The sequence below is a fragment of the Protomyctophum bolini genome, assembly GCF_963924005.1.
Source record: "Protomyctophum bolini genome assembly, chromosome: 7".
Lineage (NCBI taxonomy): Eukaryota > Metazoa > Chordata > Actinopteri > Myctophiformes > Myctophidae > Protomyctophum > Protomyctophum bolini.
In genome coordinates, this window is record NC_137868.1 from 47,301,965 (window position 1) to 47,320,467 (window position 18,503).

The 18,503-nt window shown below is 42.8% G+C and overlaps 1 protein-coding gene across 3 annotated transcripts in view; it reads left to right on the forward strand.

Moving 5' to 3' along the window:
* Positions 1-18,097, forward strand: part of LOC308318222 (alpha-actinin-2-like) — a 66,172-nt gene extending 48,075 nt beyond the window's left edge. Inside the window, exons 1-5 of one of the 3 annotated variants that reach the window (XM_080767680.1) lie at positions 7,807-7,996; positions 10,287-10,586; positions 10,729-10,896; positions 13,171-13,269; positions 16,097-18,097. In XM_080767680.1, the coding sequence (XP_080623806.1) occupies positions 7,816-7,996; positions 10,287-10,586; positions 10,729-10,896; positions 13,171-13,269; positions 16,097-17,145 (1,797 nt within the window). In that variant the 5' untranslated portion in view covers positions 7,807-7,815 and the 3' untranslated portion in view covers positions 17,146-18,097. Of the gene's footprint in view, positions 1-7,806; positions 7,997-10,286; positions 10,587-10,728; positions 10,897-13,170; positions 13,270-16,096 lie in introns of those variants that run through there. The other 2 variants (XM_080767681.1, XM_080767679.1) reach the window with 2 other exon arrangements.
* The last annotated feature ends 406 nt before the right edge of the window (positions 18,098-18,503 follow it).

Below are 18,503 nucleotides of genomic sequence, written 5' to 3' on the forward strand. Positions count from 1 at the left end.
AGATCCCTGATGTAGACAATGATGTAGCAGCATCATCATCATTGTTACAATTATTATTATCACTATTATTAGTGGTAGAAGTAGTGCTTTTTCTGTCGATTGATCAAAATATTTTCTTTCCACATGATTTTGTTTATTATTTTTTTGATTTGATTCGAAATGCAGCAACGTTGAAATCTGATTTCTTTATTCAGTCTTTGTTTCCTTCTATGAGATTACTGACATCTCAAAAAGGTGGGCATAATAAACTTCTGCCCTTTCCTTTTCGGTCAATTGTATCATGGCAATCCCTTTACTGTATGTAATAATGCTAGATAAACCATGGCCGAGATAAATAAACTATCTAATCTAAACTTAGTTCTTGTGTTGCTGTTGTGTTGTATTGCTTTTCTCTCTTTTGGTATTGCCAACATTTGATATGTGACCAGCCATACTTGTTGAGTCTTCACGCAGAATCTCCTTTTTCAGCAGAAGAGAAAAATGTCTAAATGTTAAAGCCACAGCAGCAATCTGCCAATACCACTTAAACGTCAGAACTTAAAAAGTTCCCAGATGTTGCTGGAAACTACAGCTCCATCTCACTGAATTAGAATATTTTGTAAAAGTTGATTTTCTTCTGTAATATAATTTACAACCTCAAAATTTGGTGTGCGCGCCATGGTATTAATTTATGATTCATTTGTATTTTGCACAGACTTTTATCACTGCCTAGGACAGGCGTAGATCGATGCAAATTTGGGGGGTTCGCCACATCGTTTGAAAATTGGTCTGAAATTTTTCAGTCTTGGGATTTTCTTTTTGCTTTAACCCCTGGGATCGGCTAGTTGAATTACTTTAATATGTTTTTTATGTATATTTATGTAGGCCTACCAAGTGACTCATGTGTGTTGTAGCAACGATGGTGAGTGGAAGAAATTGGAGTCAAGCTGGAGGTTCTATAGTCAACGAATCTGGTCAGATTTATTGAACATAATTCACTCAGTTACAAGGCGCCACGGGCAGAAGGCCCTGTGGTATTCAGTGGAGTCACATCGCAGCCGATCTCAATGCAAAACACACCATGGTGAACACAACATTACAGACCCTAGGCGGGGTCATCTCTCCATTCCGAAACCCCACCATTCCGAAACCCCACCATTCCGAATCGCCACCATTCCGAAACATTGCCATTCCGAAAAATATTTTTCGGAATGGTGGTGCTTAAAAAGCACCACCATTCAGAAATTCGGAACACCACCTCCACCCACCTCTAGACTCCTCCACCCACCACCACCCACCTCTACAACCTCCACCCTCCTCCACCCACCTCTAGACTCCTCCACCCACCTATAGACTCTACCCACCTCTACAACCTCCACCCACCTCTACAACCTCCACCCTCCTCCACCCACCTCTAGACTCCACCCACCTCTACAACCTCCACCCACCTCCTCTCTAGACTCCTCCACCTCCACCCACCTCTAGACTCCTCCACCCACCTCCTCTCTAGACTCCTCCACCTCCACCCACCTCTAGACTCCTCCACCCACCTCCTCTCTAGACTCCTCCACCTCCACCCACCTCCTCTCTAGACTCCTCCACCTCCACCCACCTCTAGACTCCTCCACCCTCCTCCACCCACCTCTAGACTACTCCACCCACCTCTAGACTCCACCCACCTCTACAACCTCCACCCACCTCTAGACTCCTCCACCCACCTCCACCCACCTCTAGACTCCACCCACCTCTACAACCTCCACCCTCATCCACCCACCTCTAGACTACTCCACCCACCTCTAGACTCCACCCACCTCTACAACCTCCACCCACCTCCACCCACCTCTAGACTCCTCCACCCACCTCCACCCACCTCTAGACTCCACCCACCTCTACAACCTCCACCCTCATCCACCCACCTCTAGACTACTCCACCCACCTCCACCCACCTCTAGACTCCACCCACCTCTACAACCTCCACCCACCTCTACAACCTCCACCCACCTCCTCTCTAGACTCCACCACCTCCACCCACCTCTAGACTCCTCCACCCACCTCCACTCGGGGAAGCCACAAATATCAAATAATAGGCTATATTCGGAATTCGGAATGCCAGGGTGTTATAGAAAAGTATAAAACCCTGCCATTCCGAAACATGGAAGTGAACCTTCGGAATGGTGGGTTTTTTTTTTTCGGAATGCCAGTGTGTTATAGAAAAGTATAAAACCCTGCCATTCCGAAACATGGAAGTGAACCTTCGGAATGGTGGGGTTTCGGAATGGAGGGGTGTACCCGTTATAGGCCTACTAACTTCTGAGTCCCTCCTCCATGGGAACTAACAGACTGCCTTCGCTTGTAGGATCCATTCAGAATGTTCACTTCACAGGATGTTCCGGTGAGGGGAGGAGGGATCATGGCAAATGGTTCATGGGACACACTGTATATTTTACCAATAGGACAAATTAAATACCTATAGGCTACTATATGGAAGTATGCAGAACATTGTAACAAATTAAATACCTACTATAAATGCCTACTATATGAAATATGCAGAACATTGTTTAACACATGTAATGAAAGAGTTTAGAATGTATTCTAAACTCTAAATGATTAAGCACAAGATACATTGTAAACTCTGCATGTCATGTCGATTCTGAGAGAGAGCAGAGAGCTCTCTCCACACAGCTGTTTGCACACCGTTGAGATATATTACCAATATAAGGAGCTGCCCCCGAACCCCCTGGGGTGTTTGACAGCATTCTAACAAAGGCTTCGATTTTACAGACCCAATGGTAAAAAACTCAGGTATGTTACTATTCTAAGCAAGTCACCACAGTATTGCACTTTGTCTCAACTTACACCTTCTGTGAGCAATGAGCAGTCAGTGTACCTTAGCTGAAAATATGTTGACTGATATGTAGGCCTACATGTGTCCAGATCTGATCCATCATTTTTCAAAACCGTAAAAAAATTCAAATCTGAAGTTTAGGGATAAGGGGTTTAGCTGTGCACTGATGAGAATAGGGCCCATAATGTTTTGCATCTGGCATTTTTTTAAAGGCAAATATTTATTCTCTTACCTTTTTAACCCTTTGACTGTCTCCTGCGATTCATCTAATGTCCCTCATTGACAGCCATAGAATAGGGGTAGCCTATTTTACTTTCAAGACCCCCAAATTCACTTTCCAAATAAAAGCTACAACTAACTGTACTGGTAGCGCAGTTGGTTGTGCACTCACCTTTGGCCCCCAAGATTCAGGTTTAATTTCTGGGCACCTTTTGGCGTATTCAACATATAAAGTAAAATGGCTTGGTAGTTGAAACATGGTTGGCTACATATCGCAAGTACTGTGAGCTGATGGTAGATTGTCATTGTAAGTATTAAGTACTGGGAGCTGATGGTAGGTGCCATTGTACGTACTTCATGGACCTGATGGTTGCTTTTGTCTAGTAGTGCATTGAGAAGGATATGGACACCAATGTTCTTCCTTGCCTGTTCTGGAGATAAGTGACTGACCTACAATAGTTACGTAAAACAAAGACCATGATAGGTTGATTATGAGACTATAGTTTGGGGTGGTAATCAATCCTGTTGTGCATTTTCAGTCTCAGCTGCAGGCATCTATTCTCAACTAACCACATACTCACTTCACTATCCTCACTGTAGCCTATTGCATTACTACTATTATTTTAATGTTTTATGCCATTCTTTTCTTTTTTTCCCCTTCTCCATTGCTCTATGAAGCACTTTGAGCTGCATTTCATGTCATGAAAGGTGCTATTTGCTGAGTTATAAGCCTCATAGCCTCATACATGTTGTAATACCATAAGTAGGCTACTGGACCCTCGTCTGGTTCTGACAGACCGGTAGTGTGTGTGTGTGTGTGTGTGTGTGTGTGTGTGTGTGGATGGTTAGGTGACCACCGAACTACAGCATGACGCCACGAGCCGTGGTGAAGAGCAAACCACCGCCATGCACCGATCCAGCCCTTCTCTCTGTTTTTACTCACTACCGCTCAACGTTATTTCAGCTCCGGTGGTCAGCTCACCATTGGAGTCATGGTCACCTCACCACCGAAAATCCAGACTATTAATAGGCCTTTATGCTGCCTTCAGACAGACAGATGAAAAGATTCAGTCTACCATTCATTCTCAATGGAAGCCAGCGATGTGTATCTACAAAGTAAATCCAACGTTGTTAGCTGCTGCAAAATATACCCTGCAGCCTCAGTAGTGTAATTGCCACTGTCAGTAGCAGTGTCACCATGTCCGCTTAAATTATGAGTGACTGTGGGCTTGTTTTTTCTGTAATTAAATATTGGTAATTGCGGGTTGTGTATTTTGGGGCTTGTTTCTAAAGTGTATTTGCTTATTTGGGCTTCCTTCCAAATGTTTTAATTGTTATTTAAACCAGTATTTAACACTGGTCAGTCTGTGGGTGATGTTTTTGATTGATTGATTGAAATATGTATTAACAGTTTGCAGAATTACAGTAGCCTACATTTAAAGCACAAACTCAATACAAAGACTGTTAACTGTGAGTGGACGACCAAATTAAGCATTACACTTGTTTACAAGAGGGTCCACCTTGTTCAAATAATCAAAACATTTAGAGATGTACAAATAGACACTTCTATATAGTCAAAGAACAGAACAGGACTTCATCATAAAGGAGGTAAAAATGGAAAAGAAGCATATACAGTGAGGGGAAAAGGGGGTGGGCGGTGGGGGGTGATTCAGATTTTATGGGGCCATTGCAGACATTGCAGGGAATTGCAGCCATCCGTAGGTGCCCTTTGAGAGCGGATTTGAAGGAGTCAAGGGATTTGCATGTCTTAATGACTGTTGGTAGGGCGTTCCACATTTTGGTGGCATAGGAGCGAAAATAATTTAGTCTCTTGTTTGTGACAAATCTGGGTTGTACATGGTTCGTTCCTCTGGTGTTGTGGGTGTGGACTTCGTTAACATTAAGGAAGTATCTAGACAGGTACATGGGCATCTTGGTGGTGTATTGAATCTTGTGGACCAGACCCATTGCAAGATGCTGTACTCTGTCGTCGACCCTAAGCCATTCAAGCCTGTCAAAGTGGGCAGGGGTGAGGTGGGTTCGGGGGGTGAGGCCAAGTAGGAGCCTGACCAGTTTGTTTTGGGAAGTCTGGAGCCTATAGTTTTAAGGGCCTTTGAGGTGCTGTGGTACCAGGAGGTGCATGCATAGTAAAAGAAACCTTGTGCGAGGGCTCCTGTTAAGGTTTTTGTTGACCAGTGAGGAGATCCTGTAAAGGAATATTGTTCTTTCGTTGAACAGTCACAAGCTTGTCATGTCGTTTACATATATTATGAACAGTAAAGGCCCTTGTATGCCCTAGTTCCGCCACAGCTCACTGGGAGGGGGGGGTGGGGGGGGGTCAGTGTTCCATTCACGTGGTCGCTCAAATAGAGAAGGCATGTGCCAGTGGAGTGGGATGTTCTGAATCCAGATTGGAACTCGTACATTAATTTATTTCTGGCAAGATACTTTTCAACCTGTTCATAGACTATTTTTTCCATCAATTTCGAGATGGAGCTTAGGGCCGATTCATACTCCTATTTTACCGCTGTTTCGGCGCTGTAGTGCCGAAATGATTTTGGCTCGTCAGAAATTTTCAGTAGCACCGAAGCGCCGACTTTAGGACGGTACCCGCCCCCCCGAACCTCAAATGACGTCAAATTGTAGGCTCTACAGCGCCGAACCGACTTTTATTCGGCTCTAAAATAGGAGTATGAATCGGCCCTTAGAATAGAAATAGGGCGGTAGTTGCCGGGGTCTAATTTACTCCCTTTCTTGTGCAAGGGGGTTACTTTGGCCAGTATGAAATCTTGGGGGACCTGTCCCTGTTTGATGGAGAGGTTTACTATGTGGGTGATGATTGGAGCTATAGAGATGGCTGAGTCTGAGAAATTTGTAGGGAATATTGTCATGGCCAGTGGCCTTGTGGGGTTGGAGGGCACTCAAGTTCTTAAGTACCTCATCAGTTGTTACCATAACTAGTTTAAAATCGTCTTTACAAACGCCTAGGTTTCTGTATAATGTTTTAATGTGCTCTACACCAAAGAGCCCAGAGAGGGAGGGCAGTTCGTTAACCAGAGTTGTTGCTATGTTTGTAAAGAAGATGTTAAAGTAGTTGGCCACATCAAGCTTGTCAGTGATGAGAGTGTCGTTCCATTTGATGTTTTTGTTTGAAAACCTGGTTTTTAGTTTCTGACCGCAGCCTAGTTGGTTGTTTAGTAGCTTCCAGAGCTCACGAGGATTGTTTTTGTTTTCCTCTGCTTTATCATTGATAAAGTTACTTTTAGCTGATTTAGTCATGGTAGTTACAATGTTTCTTAGCTTGTTTCGTTGGGTTTTTAGGATGCCCTGCTGGGTTTGGAGATCACTGTCGAAGCACTTGGCTAGCTTGGACATTTAAGAAGTTCAGAACATTTTTTGTTTTTTGTGGGTACAGAACATCATACAATGATCACTAAGCCCACATACAATAACCCCTTTCTTGGAGATTCTGGACTTGTCCGAGGTCAGAATGAGATCAATGACAGTTTGAGTAGAATCACACACTCTCGTGGATTGGGTAATTAGCTGACTGACACTATGCAGATCACAGAACTTATATGACTTAAACACAGGTGCTTCCTTACATTGCATGTCTGTATTGTAGCCGCCAATCAGGATTTTCTCTACACATTCCTCCCCAGCTAAGCACCCCTCAAGTAGGCCTACATCATAGAACCCATGCTGGTCAGGCGCTCTATAGACGGTGCCAACTAATACTGATTTTGCATTTTTGAAAATTAATTCAATCCACACAGTTTCAATTAAATCATGCTGTAGCCTAAGTCAGTACGAGTAACGTATTCAGTGTATAGTATTGAACTGTTAAACTGCAATTTACTACCAGAGGGGGCTGTGAAGTGCCAATCAGACGTAGTGCGTTTGGTAAAACAGTCTTCTCTGTTAGAGCCTCCCATCACTGGAACAGTCTCCCTACAGAATTAAGAGCTCTATACCTCCAACTATCTGACCTTCAAATTCAACCTGAAAAGGTGGCTAAAAACAAATCAAATCTGTAATCATGAGTAACTATCTAGTAGGCTATTTATCACCGGTGTCATTTCTCACTTCACTTGCAGTTGTTCTGTCCCCTGTACCATGTTGATCTGTTCCTGTATTGTACTGTATTGTGTTTTCGTATGCAGGACATAGTGTTGGCCGTTGGGTGCTTGCACTAGCACACATGGCATCCCTTTGTTTTTCTTTTATCATTCATTTTTTTAAGAGCCGGCCCAGGGACTACAGATGAAATTTAGCTTCGGCTAACTCTGGTCCATTTACATTGAGGTGAAAACTGACATGTTGATTAATGACTTTGTCTCTGTCAAATAAATAAATAAATCAATTATCTTTTGTTTTTAGGTGAACCCACCCACGATTTTGCAAAAGCACATTACAAATCAGTAGGCTATAGTTGTGTGTGTGTGTGTGTGTGTGTGTGTGTGTGTGTGTGTGTGTGTGTGTGTGTGTGTGTCACGCTCCAATTGCCGATACAAACTGTACTTTACTGTATATCCATAGTCTAATTTCAATGATTACCTCCTCCACCAGGGGGCGAAAGGCATCAAGGGACGACAGCGTCTGGATCGTTATTGCGCATGCTTGAACCACGTTAACCGGAAGTATTTTCCGTCTTGTTGACAGTTGCGTTTTTGTGTCTGAGCAGCAACAACAAAGAGCGCTGTGGAAAAATGTCTCATAAACGAGGTGAAAAGTTCCAAATAGAGTCTCTACGGATGTCGATAAATGAACACATGGCGTCGGTCAGAGAGGAGATATCGTGTGTTGTCAACGAGCGCCTCAGTTCGGTGGAACAGTTCATGTGCAGCCTCTTTCAGAGAGAGATAGAGACACTAGTAGAAACTCTGCTGGAGAGACGAGGCAAACAGCTGGACGTGATTTTACAGCCACACATAAAACTACACGGAGCTGCAGGTTTGTTTAAGTTGCATTTCAAACACGTACACAGTAAGTAATCAAAGTTACCATGGTTACCCAGGGTAACTGGACTAAGCTCAAGAACTTGTTTACAGCCAGCCAGCTACTTGCTCATAGAACATTTCATGGTAGGGGTTCGAACTAGCGACCTTCCGATATCAAGACCGCTCCGCAAGTTCGGCCACCGCTGCCCCGTTTGAGGCAGCTGCTACTTATAGCTTAGTGGCACTGTTTTTCTGGCAAATCTAAGCTAGCAAATTTAAAGGACAACTTTTGTTTTTTTCAACCAAGGTTCATGTTTTAGGTTGTTATGAGAGAAAGTAAAAGATGAGTGTTATTTTTTTTGCATTTGCTGCTTTCTTTCGTTTTAGGGATTTTAGCTGTTTTGACAGGGGGGCGAGGGCATTCGAGCATGGGGCTAAATATGTATTTCTTACAAAATGTTATAGTGATAATTTTTGTTATTATAGGACAATACTCCTACTAGACCCCAATAAATTACATCTGGCCACAGAAGAGCCCAGGATCTACTGAATGTGAAGGTAGCCTACTGGGGGGAAGCCACACTGTGTGTCATAGGCTCAATATGTCAGTTTGACACATTCAGTAGATCTCGTGATCTTTTGTGGCCAAATGTAATTTATGGGGGTCTAGTAGGACTATAGTAAAGAATAAAAAAATAAATCGCTATAACATTTTGTAAAGAAATACATATTTAGCCCCGTGCTCGAATGCCCCCGCCCCCCTGTCAAAAACAGCTAAAATCCCTAAAACGAAAGAAAGCAGCAAATGGGGGGAAAAAAATACACTCAACTTTTACTTTCTCTAATAACAACATAAAACATGAACCTTGGTTGAAAAAAACTAAAGTTGTCCTTTAAGACTATCTCTTCAAAATAAAAGTACCCTCTAGAGTATTGAAAAAAATATTAATTTGCACATTAAACTATACATTAGTTTAATACATATACAGATGTACATACCCTCCGTTCACGCCGAGCGGTGCTTGAGTGTTGGTGAGAGGTTTCAAAGATGAATAAAGCAAGACAACGGAAACGCAGATGCCGTTAAGTATTTTTAATCTTTTTTATTTTTTAAGTTTTGGCTTCTCTGAAATTCTCTCTTCCTCACTACCCATGTCCCGCCTCCCACGACACAACAGCATTATAAACATCCTGCATGTACACGGTCGGCCAATCAGAGGCAGTAACTAGGACGTGCAGCTAGCCAGTCGCCGCTCGGGAGGCGGTACAATGGGAAGTCAACAAGGAAGTCAAGGAAGTGAGGAAGAGATAATTTCAGAGAAGCCAAAACAAAAGATATAATACAAAAATACTTAACGGCATCGGCGGTTAATGCAATTTCTCCCACGTTTCCGTTGTCTCCTATATTCGCTTTATGCATCTTTGAAACATCTCACCAACACTCAAGCAGTGCGCCGCTCGGCGTGAACGGAGGGTATGTACTTCTCGACTTCTCAACGAGAGTGGAATGACCACTCAGGGACCCTGGGGTAAACGATGTCCGAACTTCAGAAAGGCTTAACCGAGGGTTCCGAAAGGGGGCTAGGGTTGAATGTGATTTGTGGAGCTCCCTCTGGTGTTGTGATTGTAGACTCAATGATATCAATGAGGTGTAGTGTATCTTGTAGAGTAGACCCCTTTGCAAATGGCTGTACTGTGACTGACCAGTTTGTTTTGGGACGTAGACGTTTTCTACGTACAGAGATGTTCCCTGCTCCATTTTGGGTTCCCACGGTCATGAAATTCCTGGAAATATTTTTAAATTAGAAAGAAAAAAGAAGAAGAAAAAATGGAATTTATCAAAGGTCATGGAACAAATATTTGGATATGCATTGTTTTTGGCCATTGATAACGGTTAATACAAAAAAAAACATCTATGACATTACATGCAATATGTAACCTACAACGTAATTTTTCGCCGAACAGGCTGTATGATTGCAGCCTAATGTGTACCGGATGTGACAGATCTACACGCTGCAGCGTGATCCTATACCCTAGACGAGGATAGGTGGTGATCAATAAAGTTGCACGGAATTTGGAATTTAGTTATACCATTCTATATTATATGCTTTATCTTTGCTACACTTTATTTGGAGCATTGCACATAGGAGTAAGAGACTCATTATTACACTGAATGATTGTCTGGCAAGGTCTGGCAATTTGGTTAAATATTCTGGAAATGTTTTGGAAAGAGTTTTGTAAATTCATTGGTAAAAATGTGCGGTAACCCTGACTGAAACATGACCCTCTGGCACCTCCTGCAGGTGAAACAACTGGTGCCCCTCAGAGACCAAATGCTTCAGGAGGAGGTGGCCAGGTAGCAGAGACTGAGGTGCCAGTTCACCACCCAGGCCAACATCACTGGACCCTGGGTTCAAACCAAGATGGAGGTACGCCTACAGTCCACCCAGGCCAACATCATTGGACCCTGGGTTCAAACCAAGATGGAGGTACGCCTACAGTCCACCCAGGCCAACATCATTGGACCCTGGGTTCAAACCAAGATGGAGGTACAGTCCACCCAGGCCAACATCATTGGACCCTGGGTTCAAACCAAGATGCAGGTACTGTCCAGTCTGCTGTGTGATTCACTTCACAGTCACACCTCTAGCCATACGAGAAATAAACTCATCTCATTAACCACTCGGGTTCCATTCCCTTCTCACGTCCCCCTGCTGTGCTTCTCTCTTCCCTGTCCGTCACCAGGAGATAGACCACGTGTCCGTGGACGTCGCCGGCTCCCTGGGGGAACAGACGAACAGCCTGAAATGGAACGAGCAGAACATCATCAACTACAAGTGCAACATGGACAACCTGGAGGGCGACCACCAGATCAGCCAGGAGTCCCTCATCTTCGACAAAGACACCATGGAGGTACACGCCGCACACATTAAACACACAGAATAATCACATTTTTCACCAATTATTTTGTTTTAATATTAATGACGTGTACCTCAAATTGACATGTATTAGAGATGCTCCGATACCATTATGGGGTTGGGAGCCTGGGAGGGCAATTTGTTTTAAACAAAAATAAATATTATTAACACATTTTGTACATAATACGTCCTGAAACGTCATAAGGATTGGAACCGAGAGGTGCCTTAGACGTCTGTGGACGTCCTAGCGACGTCCAAACGACGCGGGACGAGATGATAATATTCAGAATTATTCCTTTTTTATTTTTTGGCATTTCGCTTTTCGCTTGCCGTATGCTAACGCTCTGTGCAAATATTAGCTTGTCATTGACTCCCATGTTAGCGCGGCGGAAAGAATGACTCGTATCTCCTGATCCAGGGCGCTCTCCGTGGTGATGAATGGATCGATATGCTGGCGCTGCGTTTCTGCTCCTCATCCGTCTCTCCCGCAAAATATGAACTCTTTTTGGAGCGTATATAAATATATTAAGATGATCGGAGATTTTGAGGTCACTTTGTCAGTCAACTTTTTTAAGAACGTATTTCCGGTTCATGGCTTTCAAAATAGAAGCGATCACTACTCTGGCGATTACTCTGGCGCAAGCATGCAGTTCCGGTACTAAATGTGTTAATAATGATGAAAGAAATTGTAAAGTATTGCTATCCAATTGAAGTGAGATTTGTGTTTAGTTATTGCACAAAGTTAGTTTTATTAGGTTGATTTTGCCACTCGCCCAATAACGTTTCGACCAAAATGAACTCCCGTACGGCTTTTCCGCGTGGCCGTAAGGGCCCGGGGAGGGCCTCAAAAATGACTCTAGCCCAGGGGCCTCAACATGCAATCAATTAACAGTCATTAACCTAGCTATACCTTAGCCATAGCCCATGACTAACCTAACATTTAAAGGATGTTGTACAACAGAATATAAGTTACATTTCTCACTCAACATTATATTCAAAAGACTACTAAAATATTGCTCTTAAATATAGACAGACAACACACCCCTCCTCTACAATACTTGGCACCCTCCAATTTAGAGAGGCGTGCCTGCACTGATGAGGTGCAATCAATAAATAAACAACACTTAAAATGCATTGGGAAATACCAGGATGTACCACTGTCCACGACGAACACTTCCACACAGTCATTTCCAAAGCCAGCCGGCAATTTTAGTCAAATGGAAGCTGTACATCGAATGACTACTTGTGCCTGATACGGCAGTGGTGCCAGATTACATACATGTATACATAGGAGCATTACCTTAAGCCATTTCACCTGAGATCAGATCTTTCAAAAATAGCAGATCTACAAGCTCGTAGTGCGCCACTCGGTGGCGCGCTATGAGCTTGTAGATCTACTATTTTTCAATGGCTAAAGCATAACATGCTAACACCAAAATGGATTCCCGCCCAGAATGGGTTAATCCTCCCAACACTAAAACATATCGTCATTACGTCACCATCGAAAACCAATTACACTCTGGCATTGGGTCCTTTTAATCCACATCTTTATTACGTCATCATTGAGAGCTAGTTATACCAGCTAGTTATACCAGTGCCGGGTGGATTAAAGGAACTGCCATATGTAATTTGTAAGTTGATTAGTGGTATACTGTGGTTACTTTGCGCAGTATGCACCGTCCCAGCATTTTCGATGCGTATGCACCGTCCCAGCATTTTCGATGCGTATGCACCATCCCAGCAAATGACGTAATGACTAGTTGTGCCTGATAAAACCAATGGTTTTCGATGGTGGTGACGTACTGACGATATGTTTTAGTGTCGGGAGGATTAAAGCTAATGCTCCTATGTATACATGTATGTAATCTGGCACCACTGCCGTATCAGGCACAAGTAGTCATTAAGTCATTTGCTGGGACGGTGCATACGAATCAAAAGTGCTGGGACGGTGCATACGAATCAAAAGTGCTGGGACAGTGCATACGCATCAAAAGTTCTGGGACGGTGCATACTCATCAAAAGTGCTGGGACACGGTGCATACTTGTCCTTGGAGAAACTAGTACTTACTGTTGTGTACATCACTGGGTCTTCACTGAAAAAAGGCTGGCAGTAGCGGAATAATTAAGTAGTACCTGGCTGTCAGTGTGTTAAGAGCATTCTACACAATCTAGAGCATTCCAAATATATCATATTTCAATGCTAGATATGCACAATGTACATTTATATGCCATGTTACATCAAAGTCCTTATTCTATTCCTTCATTCCAGACCAGTTTGTGGAGACCAGCCTGCAGGTGAAGATGAGTTCTCCTCAACCATCCTGGACCGTTTCTGTTAAACAGGAATCTGAAGACCTCCTGGACACCAGTAAGTGTCATGCTCTGTCAGTTTCCTTCTTTAATTATCTTCTTTTGTAGGACTATCTCCTCATCAATGTTTCAGTAATCCCAGTTGCCACTCGCTTGAACAGCCTACAATTCATTTTGGAAATTGAGCATACTTTTGAATGCTGGTATATTTGGTACCATCCTTACTTTGTCCACGGTGCCAGAGCCTTTAAAAAAATATATATATATATATATATATATATATATCCATTCATCTATCCATCTTCAACCACTTATCCGTAGTCGGGTCGTGGGGGCAACAGCTCCACCACAGTGCTCCAGACTTCCCTCTCCAGAGCAACATTTAGTGACTTCCTCCTGGGGGATCCAGAGACGTTCCAAGGCCAGTGAGTAAATGTATTTCCTCCAACTGCGCCTTGGTCTGCCCCGGGGTCTCCTCCCAGTGGGACGTGCGTCGAGGACCTCCCTAGGGAGACGCCCGAGAGGCATCCTAAACAGATGCCCGAACCACCTAAGCTGGCTCCTTTCCAGGCAAAGGAACAGCGCTTCTACTCCGAGTCTCTCTCGTGTGACTGAACTTCTCACCCTATCTCTAAGGGAGATGCCAACCACCCGTCAAAGAAAACTCATTTTGGCCGCTTAGGCGAGTAAATCTATGAAAAAACTGCACCTTACCCTCAAAAAATTGTAACAAGGTTTCTCAACAGTTTTTTGTAGTATTAGGTGTCCCTAATAACATACTAAAAGTTTACCAACGTTTGACCACCCGAAAGGTGTTATTTTCAAGATGGCGTCCACGATCGCCAAACAATCATTAAAATAGCTTAACTCCTTCATTAGCCTATTTATCGTAGACAAATATATTTTGTGTCTAACCCTATGTTTTTGGGGCCTGTGAATCTAGTGGACTTGTCCAAATGGCAGAGATACAATTAGATCATTGTGAAATCCAATATTATGTGTGTGACTCTATTAAAACCCTCTGAAATGGACACCCGTTTTCAGGTAGTCCCCCAAATGTGTTGTTGTAATGGCATGGCATGAACCACATTAAATAGATTTTTAGGAAGGCTGGCTTTCTTTCTTTTTCTTTCTCACCTTTATTTATACTCGGAATACAGGCTAGCAGTGCCAGTATGCTCACAGGGGCTAACACGTCATTTCAGCTATTGGCAAAGCATACTAAAATGGTAGCCTGACCATGAATGCTGGAGAAACTTGCAAAATCTGCCATGAAGCATTAAGAGATGCTTCTGATGTGTTTGAAGTCCGTCAGAAGGGAGCTGATGGAATCAACAGTGCAAGTGTGCGAAGAGGGGATGACATAGTAATTTCAGCTGGTGAAAAAGTACACTCAAAATGTCGACAGCAGTACATAAATCCCCAAAACATTATACTCCAACAAAAAACTAAAGTTGATGAGCCACCAAAGAGAAGTGCCAGATCAGCAGATAGTCCTTTCAACAGCAAAACAGACTGTCTATTCTGTGGGACTACAGTACTCACTCAGTACTCACATGATCATCAAAGTGCAGCCTTTAGTTATGTACAGACAGATACATTTGTGGAGTCCATTCTTGAATGAATTGGCCTTCACCGTCAAAGGCAGAATTGAATATCAAACTAATGGCCTAAGTCATGTTTTGCCGAAAATGAGTTTTTGGCCTAAATCACCACCTGGTGATGCTGGCCACCTCTGGTAAAATCGCCTAAGCCATAACGTAAAAGGCCTTCCTGTTACACCCTATTAAAACAATGGCCTCTGTCAAGAGGGAGACTTATGCCATTTTATTTTGTCTAAGTCATAATAAAATGTGACGTAGGCCATTTTAACACACCTTTCAAAATGGGAGTGAATGGGAATGGGAGGTACTGTTACTATGGGACTGATAGAATGGGAGTGAATGGGAGGTACTGTTACTATGGGACTGATACTATGGGAGTGAATGGGACTAAATGGGAGTGAAAGGGAGGTACTGTTACTATGGGACTGATACTATGGGAGTGAATGGGACTAAATGGGAGTGAAAGGGAAGTACTGTTACTATGGGACTGATACTATAGGAGTGCATGGAACTGAATGGGAGGTACTGTTACTATGGGACTGATAGAATGGGAGTGAATGGGAGGTACTGTTACTATGGGAGTGAATGGGAGGTACTGTTACTATGGGACTGAATGGGAGTGATTAGGAGTTAATGGGACTGAATGTGAGTGAATGGGACTGAATGGGATACTATGGTAGTGCATGGGAGTGAAAGGGAGGTACTGTTACTATGGGACTGATATAATGGGGGTGAATGGGAGGTACTGATACTATGGTAGTGCATGGGAGTGAATGGGAGTTATTGTTACTATGGGACTGATACTATGGGAGTGAATGGGACTGAATGGGAGTGAAAGGGAGGTACTGTTACTATGGGACTGATACTATAGGAGTGCATGGGAGCTTCAACAACAACCTATGCTGGGCATTATGGCACATGGGAAAAGGAAAAATGTCCATTTATATTGGAAAACGTTATTAATTGTTAACACAAATACACTTATAACCCTATAATAAAGACAATTGTTATTATATTCACTTCACTATAATTACATTTATAATAAGTGAATTGGATTCTTAGATAACCAAAATATAGGGTTAGACACCAAAATCACTTAAAGTGGTCAAACTTTGGTAAACTTTTAGTATGTTATTAAGGACACCTAGTACTACAAAAATAAATTGAGGTCAAACCATATTCTTACCGCCTAGCTTGTATTTGCGACCTTATTCTTTCGGCCATGACCCACACTTCATGACCAACATTCATTGGTTGTCTCTCATTGTATCTTTTGCCTAGACTTCCTGCACCTCCCTGTGTGTCAAGAGGAGGTTTCACCTGAACAGCAGGAGATGAGCCCCAGTCTGGTCCAGGAGGAACCAGAACCTCCACACATTAAAGTGGAACAGGAGGAGCTACTTCAAAGACCAGAGGAGGCTGATGGGTCAACGTTGACATTACTAGCATTGAAAAGTGAAGGTGATGATGAAAACCGAGACACAGAGCCTGTAGCCAGCACCTCAACTCAACACATGCAAACACAAGCTGATGTAGAGGACTGTGGAACATCACAGCCCACTAGTGATGACCTCCTCTCTTCACACCGTTCTGAATCTGAAATCACTAAACACAGTGACGAGTCGGAGGAGGATACCTGGGTGGCTAATCAGTCAGCTATAAAAACATTGAAGTCACACGAGACACAAAATGTTAAAGAAGAAAGAAACAAGTTGTCCAAAGATTTTAAATCATCGAAACAAATTCACTCCATGAGGAGACACACAGGGAGGAAAGGTTTAATTTCTATGGAGTGTGGCAACATGTTCACAAAGAATTTTACATGTATAGTTTGTGGCAAAGGCTTTACTCAAAGAAGTAGTCTAAAATCACACATGATGACTCATACAGGAGAAAAGCCCTTTACATGTACAGTTTGTGGCAAAGGCTGTACTCAAAGGGGAAATCTAAAATCACATATGTTGACTCATACAGGGGTAAAACCCTTTAATTGTACTGTTTGTGGGAAAGGCTGTGTTCACAGGGGGCAACTAAAAATACACATGTTGACTCATGCAGGGGAAAAACCCTTTACTTGCACAGTTTGTGGCAAAGGCTGTGTTCACAGTGGTGAGCTAAGAGTACACATGATGACTCATACAGGAGAAAAGCCCTCTACTTGTACAGTTTGTGGCAAAAGCTTTACTCTAAGGTGTAATCTAAAAACGCACATGTTGACTCATACAGGGGGAAAAAACTTACCCATCTCCCTTTACCATACAACAGCTGTGGGTGTGGCTTCAGTTCAGGTGGATCACCACCCACCAGTCAATCCAGGCATACTTAATTAACTGGAGGGCGTGTCATGAAAACTAAAATTTATCAAATACTGTACACTTTTTTTGAAAGAATTATCCCGCCTTATATAATAATAATACCTGATGATCCTGTTTTATGGTGGAAAAAAAATGTTAAATTAGTTTAGAGTAGTGATTGACTGGGGTATACGTTTTCAACACTGATTGCCTCGTAGTATGAGCACTCGTTACTGGACTGGAGGCTACTTTGAACAAGCAAGCCTTTGGCCTCAGTAATGGAGCACAGATTATCTCTCAGCTCTCAATGTCTGTACCCACACTAATAACTTAAAGTTTCATTGGCCACATACTGTACCTATTTTTCATAATAGTAGGTTTGTGGGAGAGGGGCTTACCATCAACGTTAACCAGCAGAACAAAATAATGAATTCAGCTTGTCTCTCTAATGTGAACCCCTGTGCAATGTGCCGTTGAGAAGGAGACAGCAGTGCTGTGACTATTTTAGTTACAGCAATTTGTAAAGTTATTTTATTTTGTACTCCTCAAGCTGCTTATTTTTTTGTTAAACATGTTCAAATATCAATTAGCATAGCCTCGGTACCAGGCTTTCATTTTTGTTGGTGCAAAAATGGAAAGCCTGGAGGAACGCATTGGCCTCTCTGGTCTAAAAGTGGGAGTCAACCCTTCCGGGTGGGCGTAGTTCCAAATGATGTGACGTAGCGCTGCACTAGAGGGGAGAGGAGGGGCCGGGGGTGACGGACAGATCGATGAGATCCAATCAGGGCGTGCGCAAATCTCAGCCGCGACCCGCCCCTCTAGACCAGAAACCTAACACGTTAGCTCAGGCTACAATCAGCATAATGCAGTACTGTTTTGTTTGTGTATTTTGTGTTTGAAGGCAGTGGAGGAATTTTTGTGTCTAGTATTTCTAGTCTAGAACAAAAGCCAAATCAAATACGATCTTAAGTAAAAAATAAACTTTACATTTTTCTCTATTTCATTTGTGTACTCATCTCATTCAGTAGTCATTCAGTTGTGAAAACAGACACTTGGAAAAAGTACATGTATTGACTGTTTGAATACTTTAACAGGCTAGTTAACAGGCTGTGGTCCTCTGTATAATATCGGAATCAGGCAGAAACGGTATCAGCAGATATGACCCTGCAAATAATATATAATAATAATATAATCGTGTACTCATAAATAAAGTTCTGAGAAGCCGTACAATCTTTTTAGCTGTTCACTGTGTGTTCACTTGTGCTGTTTGGACTATCAAATGACAGCACATATGTAGTAGGTCTCAGCAAGACATTACACACGTTTTGCGTCTTAATAATGGAGGTATTATTCTAAAGGCAGACATATACTTTTTAACCCATTTAGGCCTGACG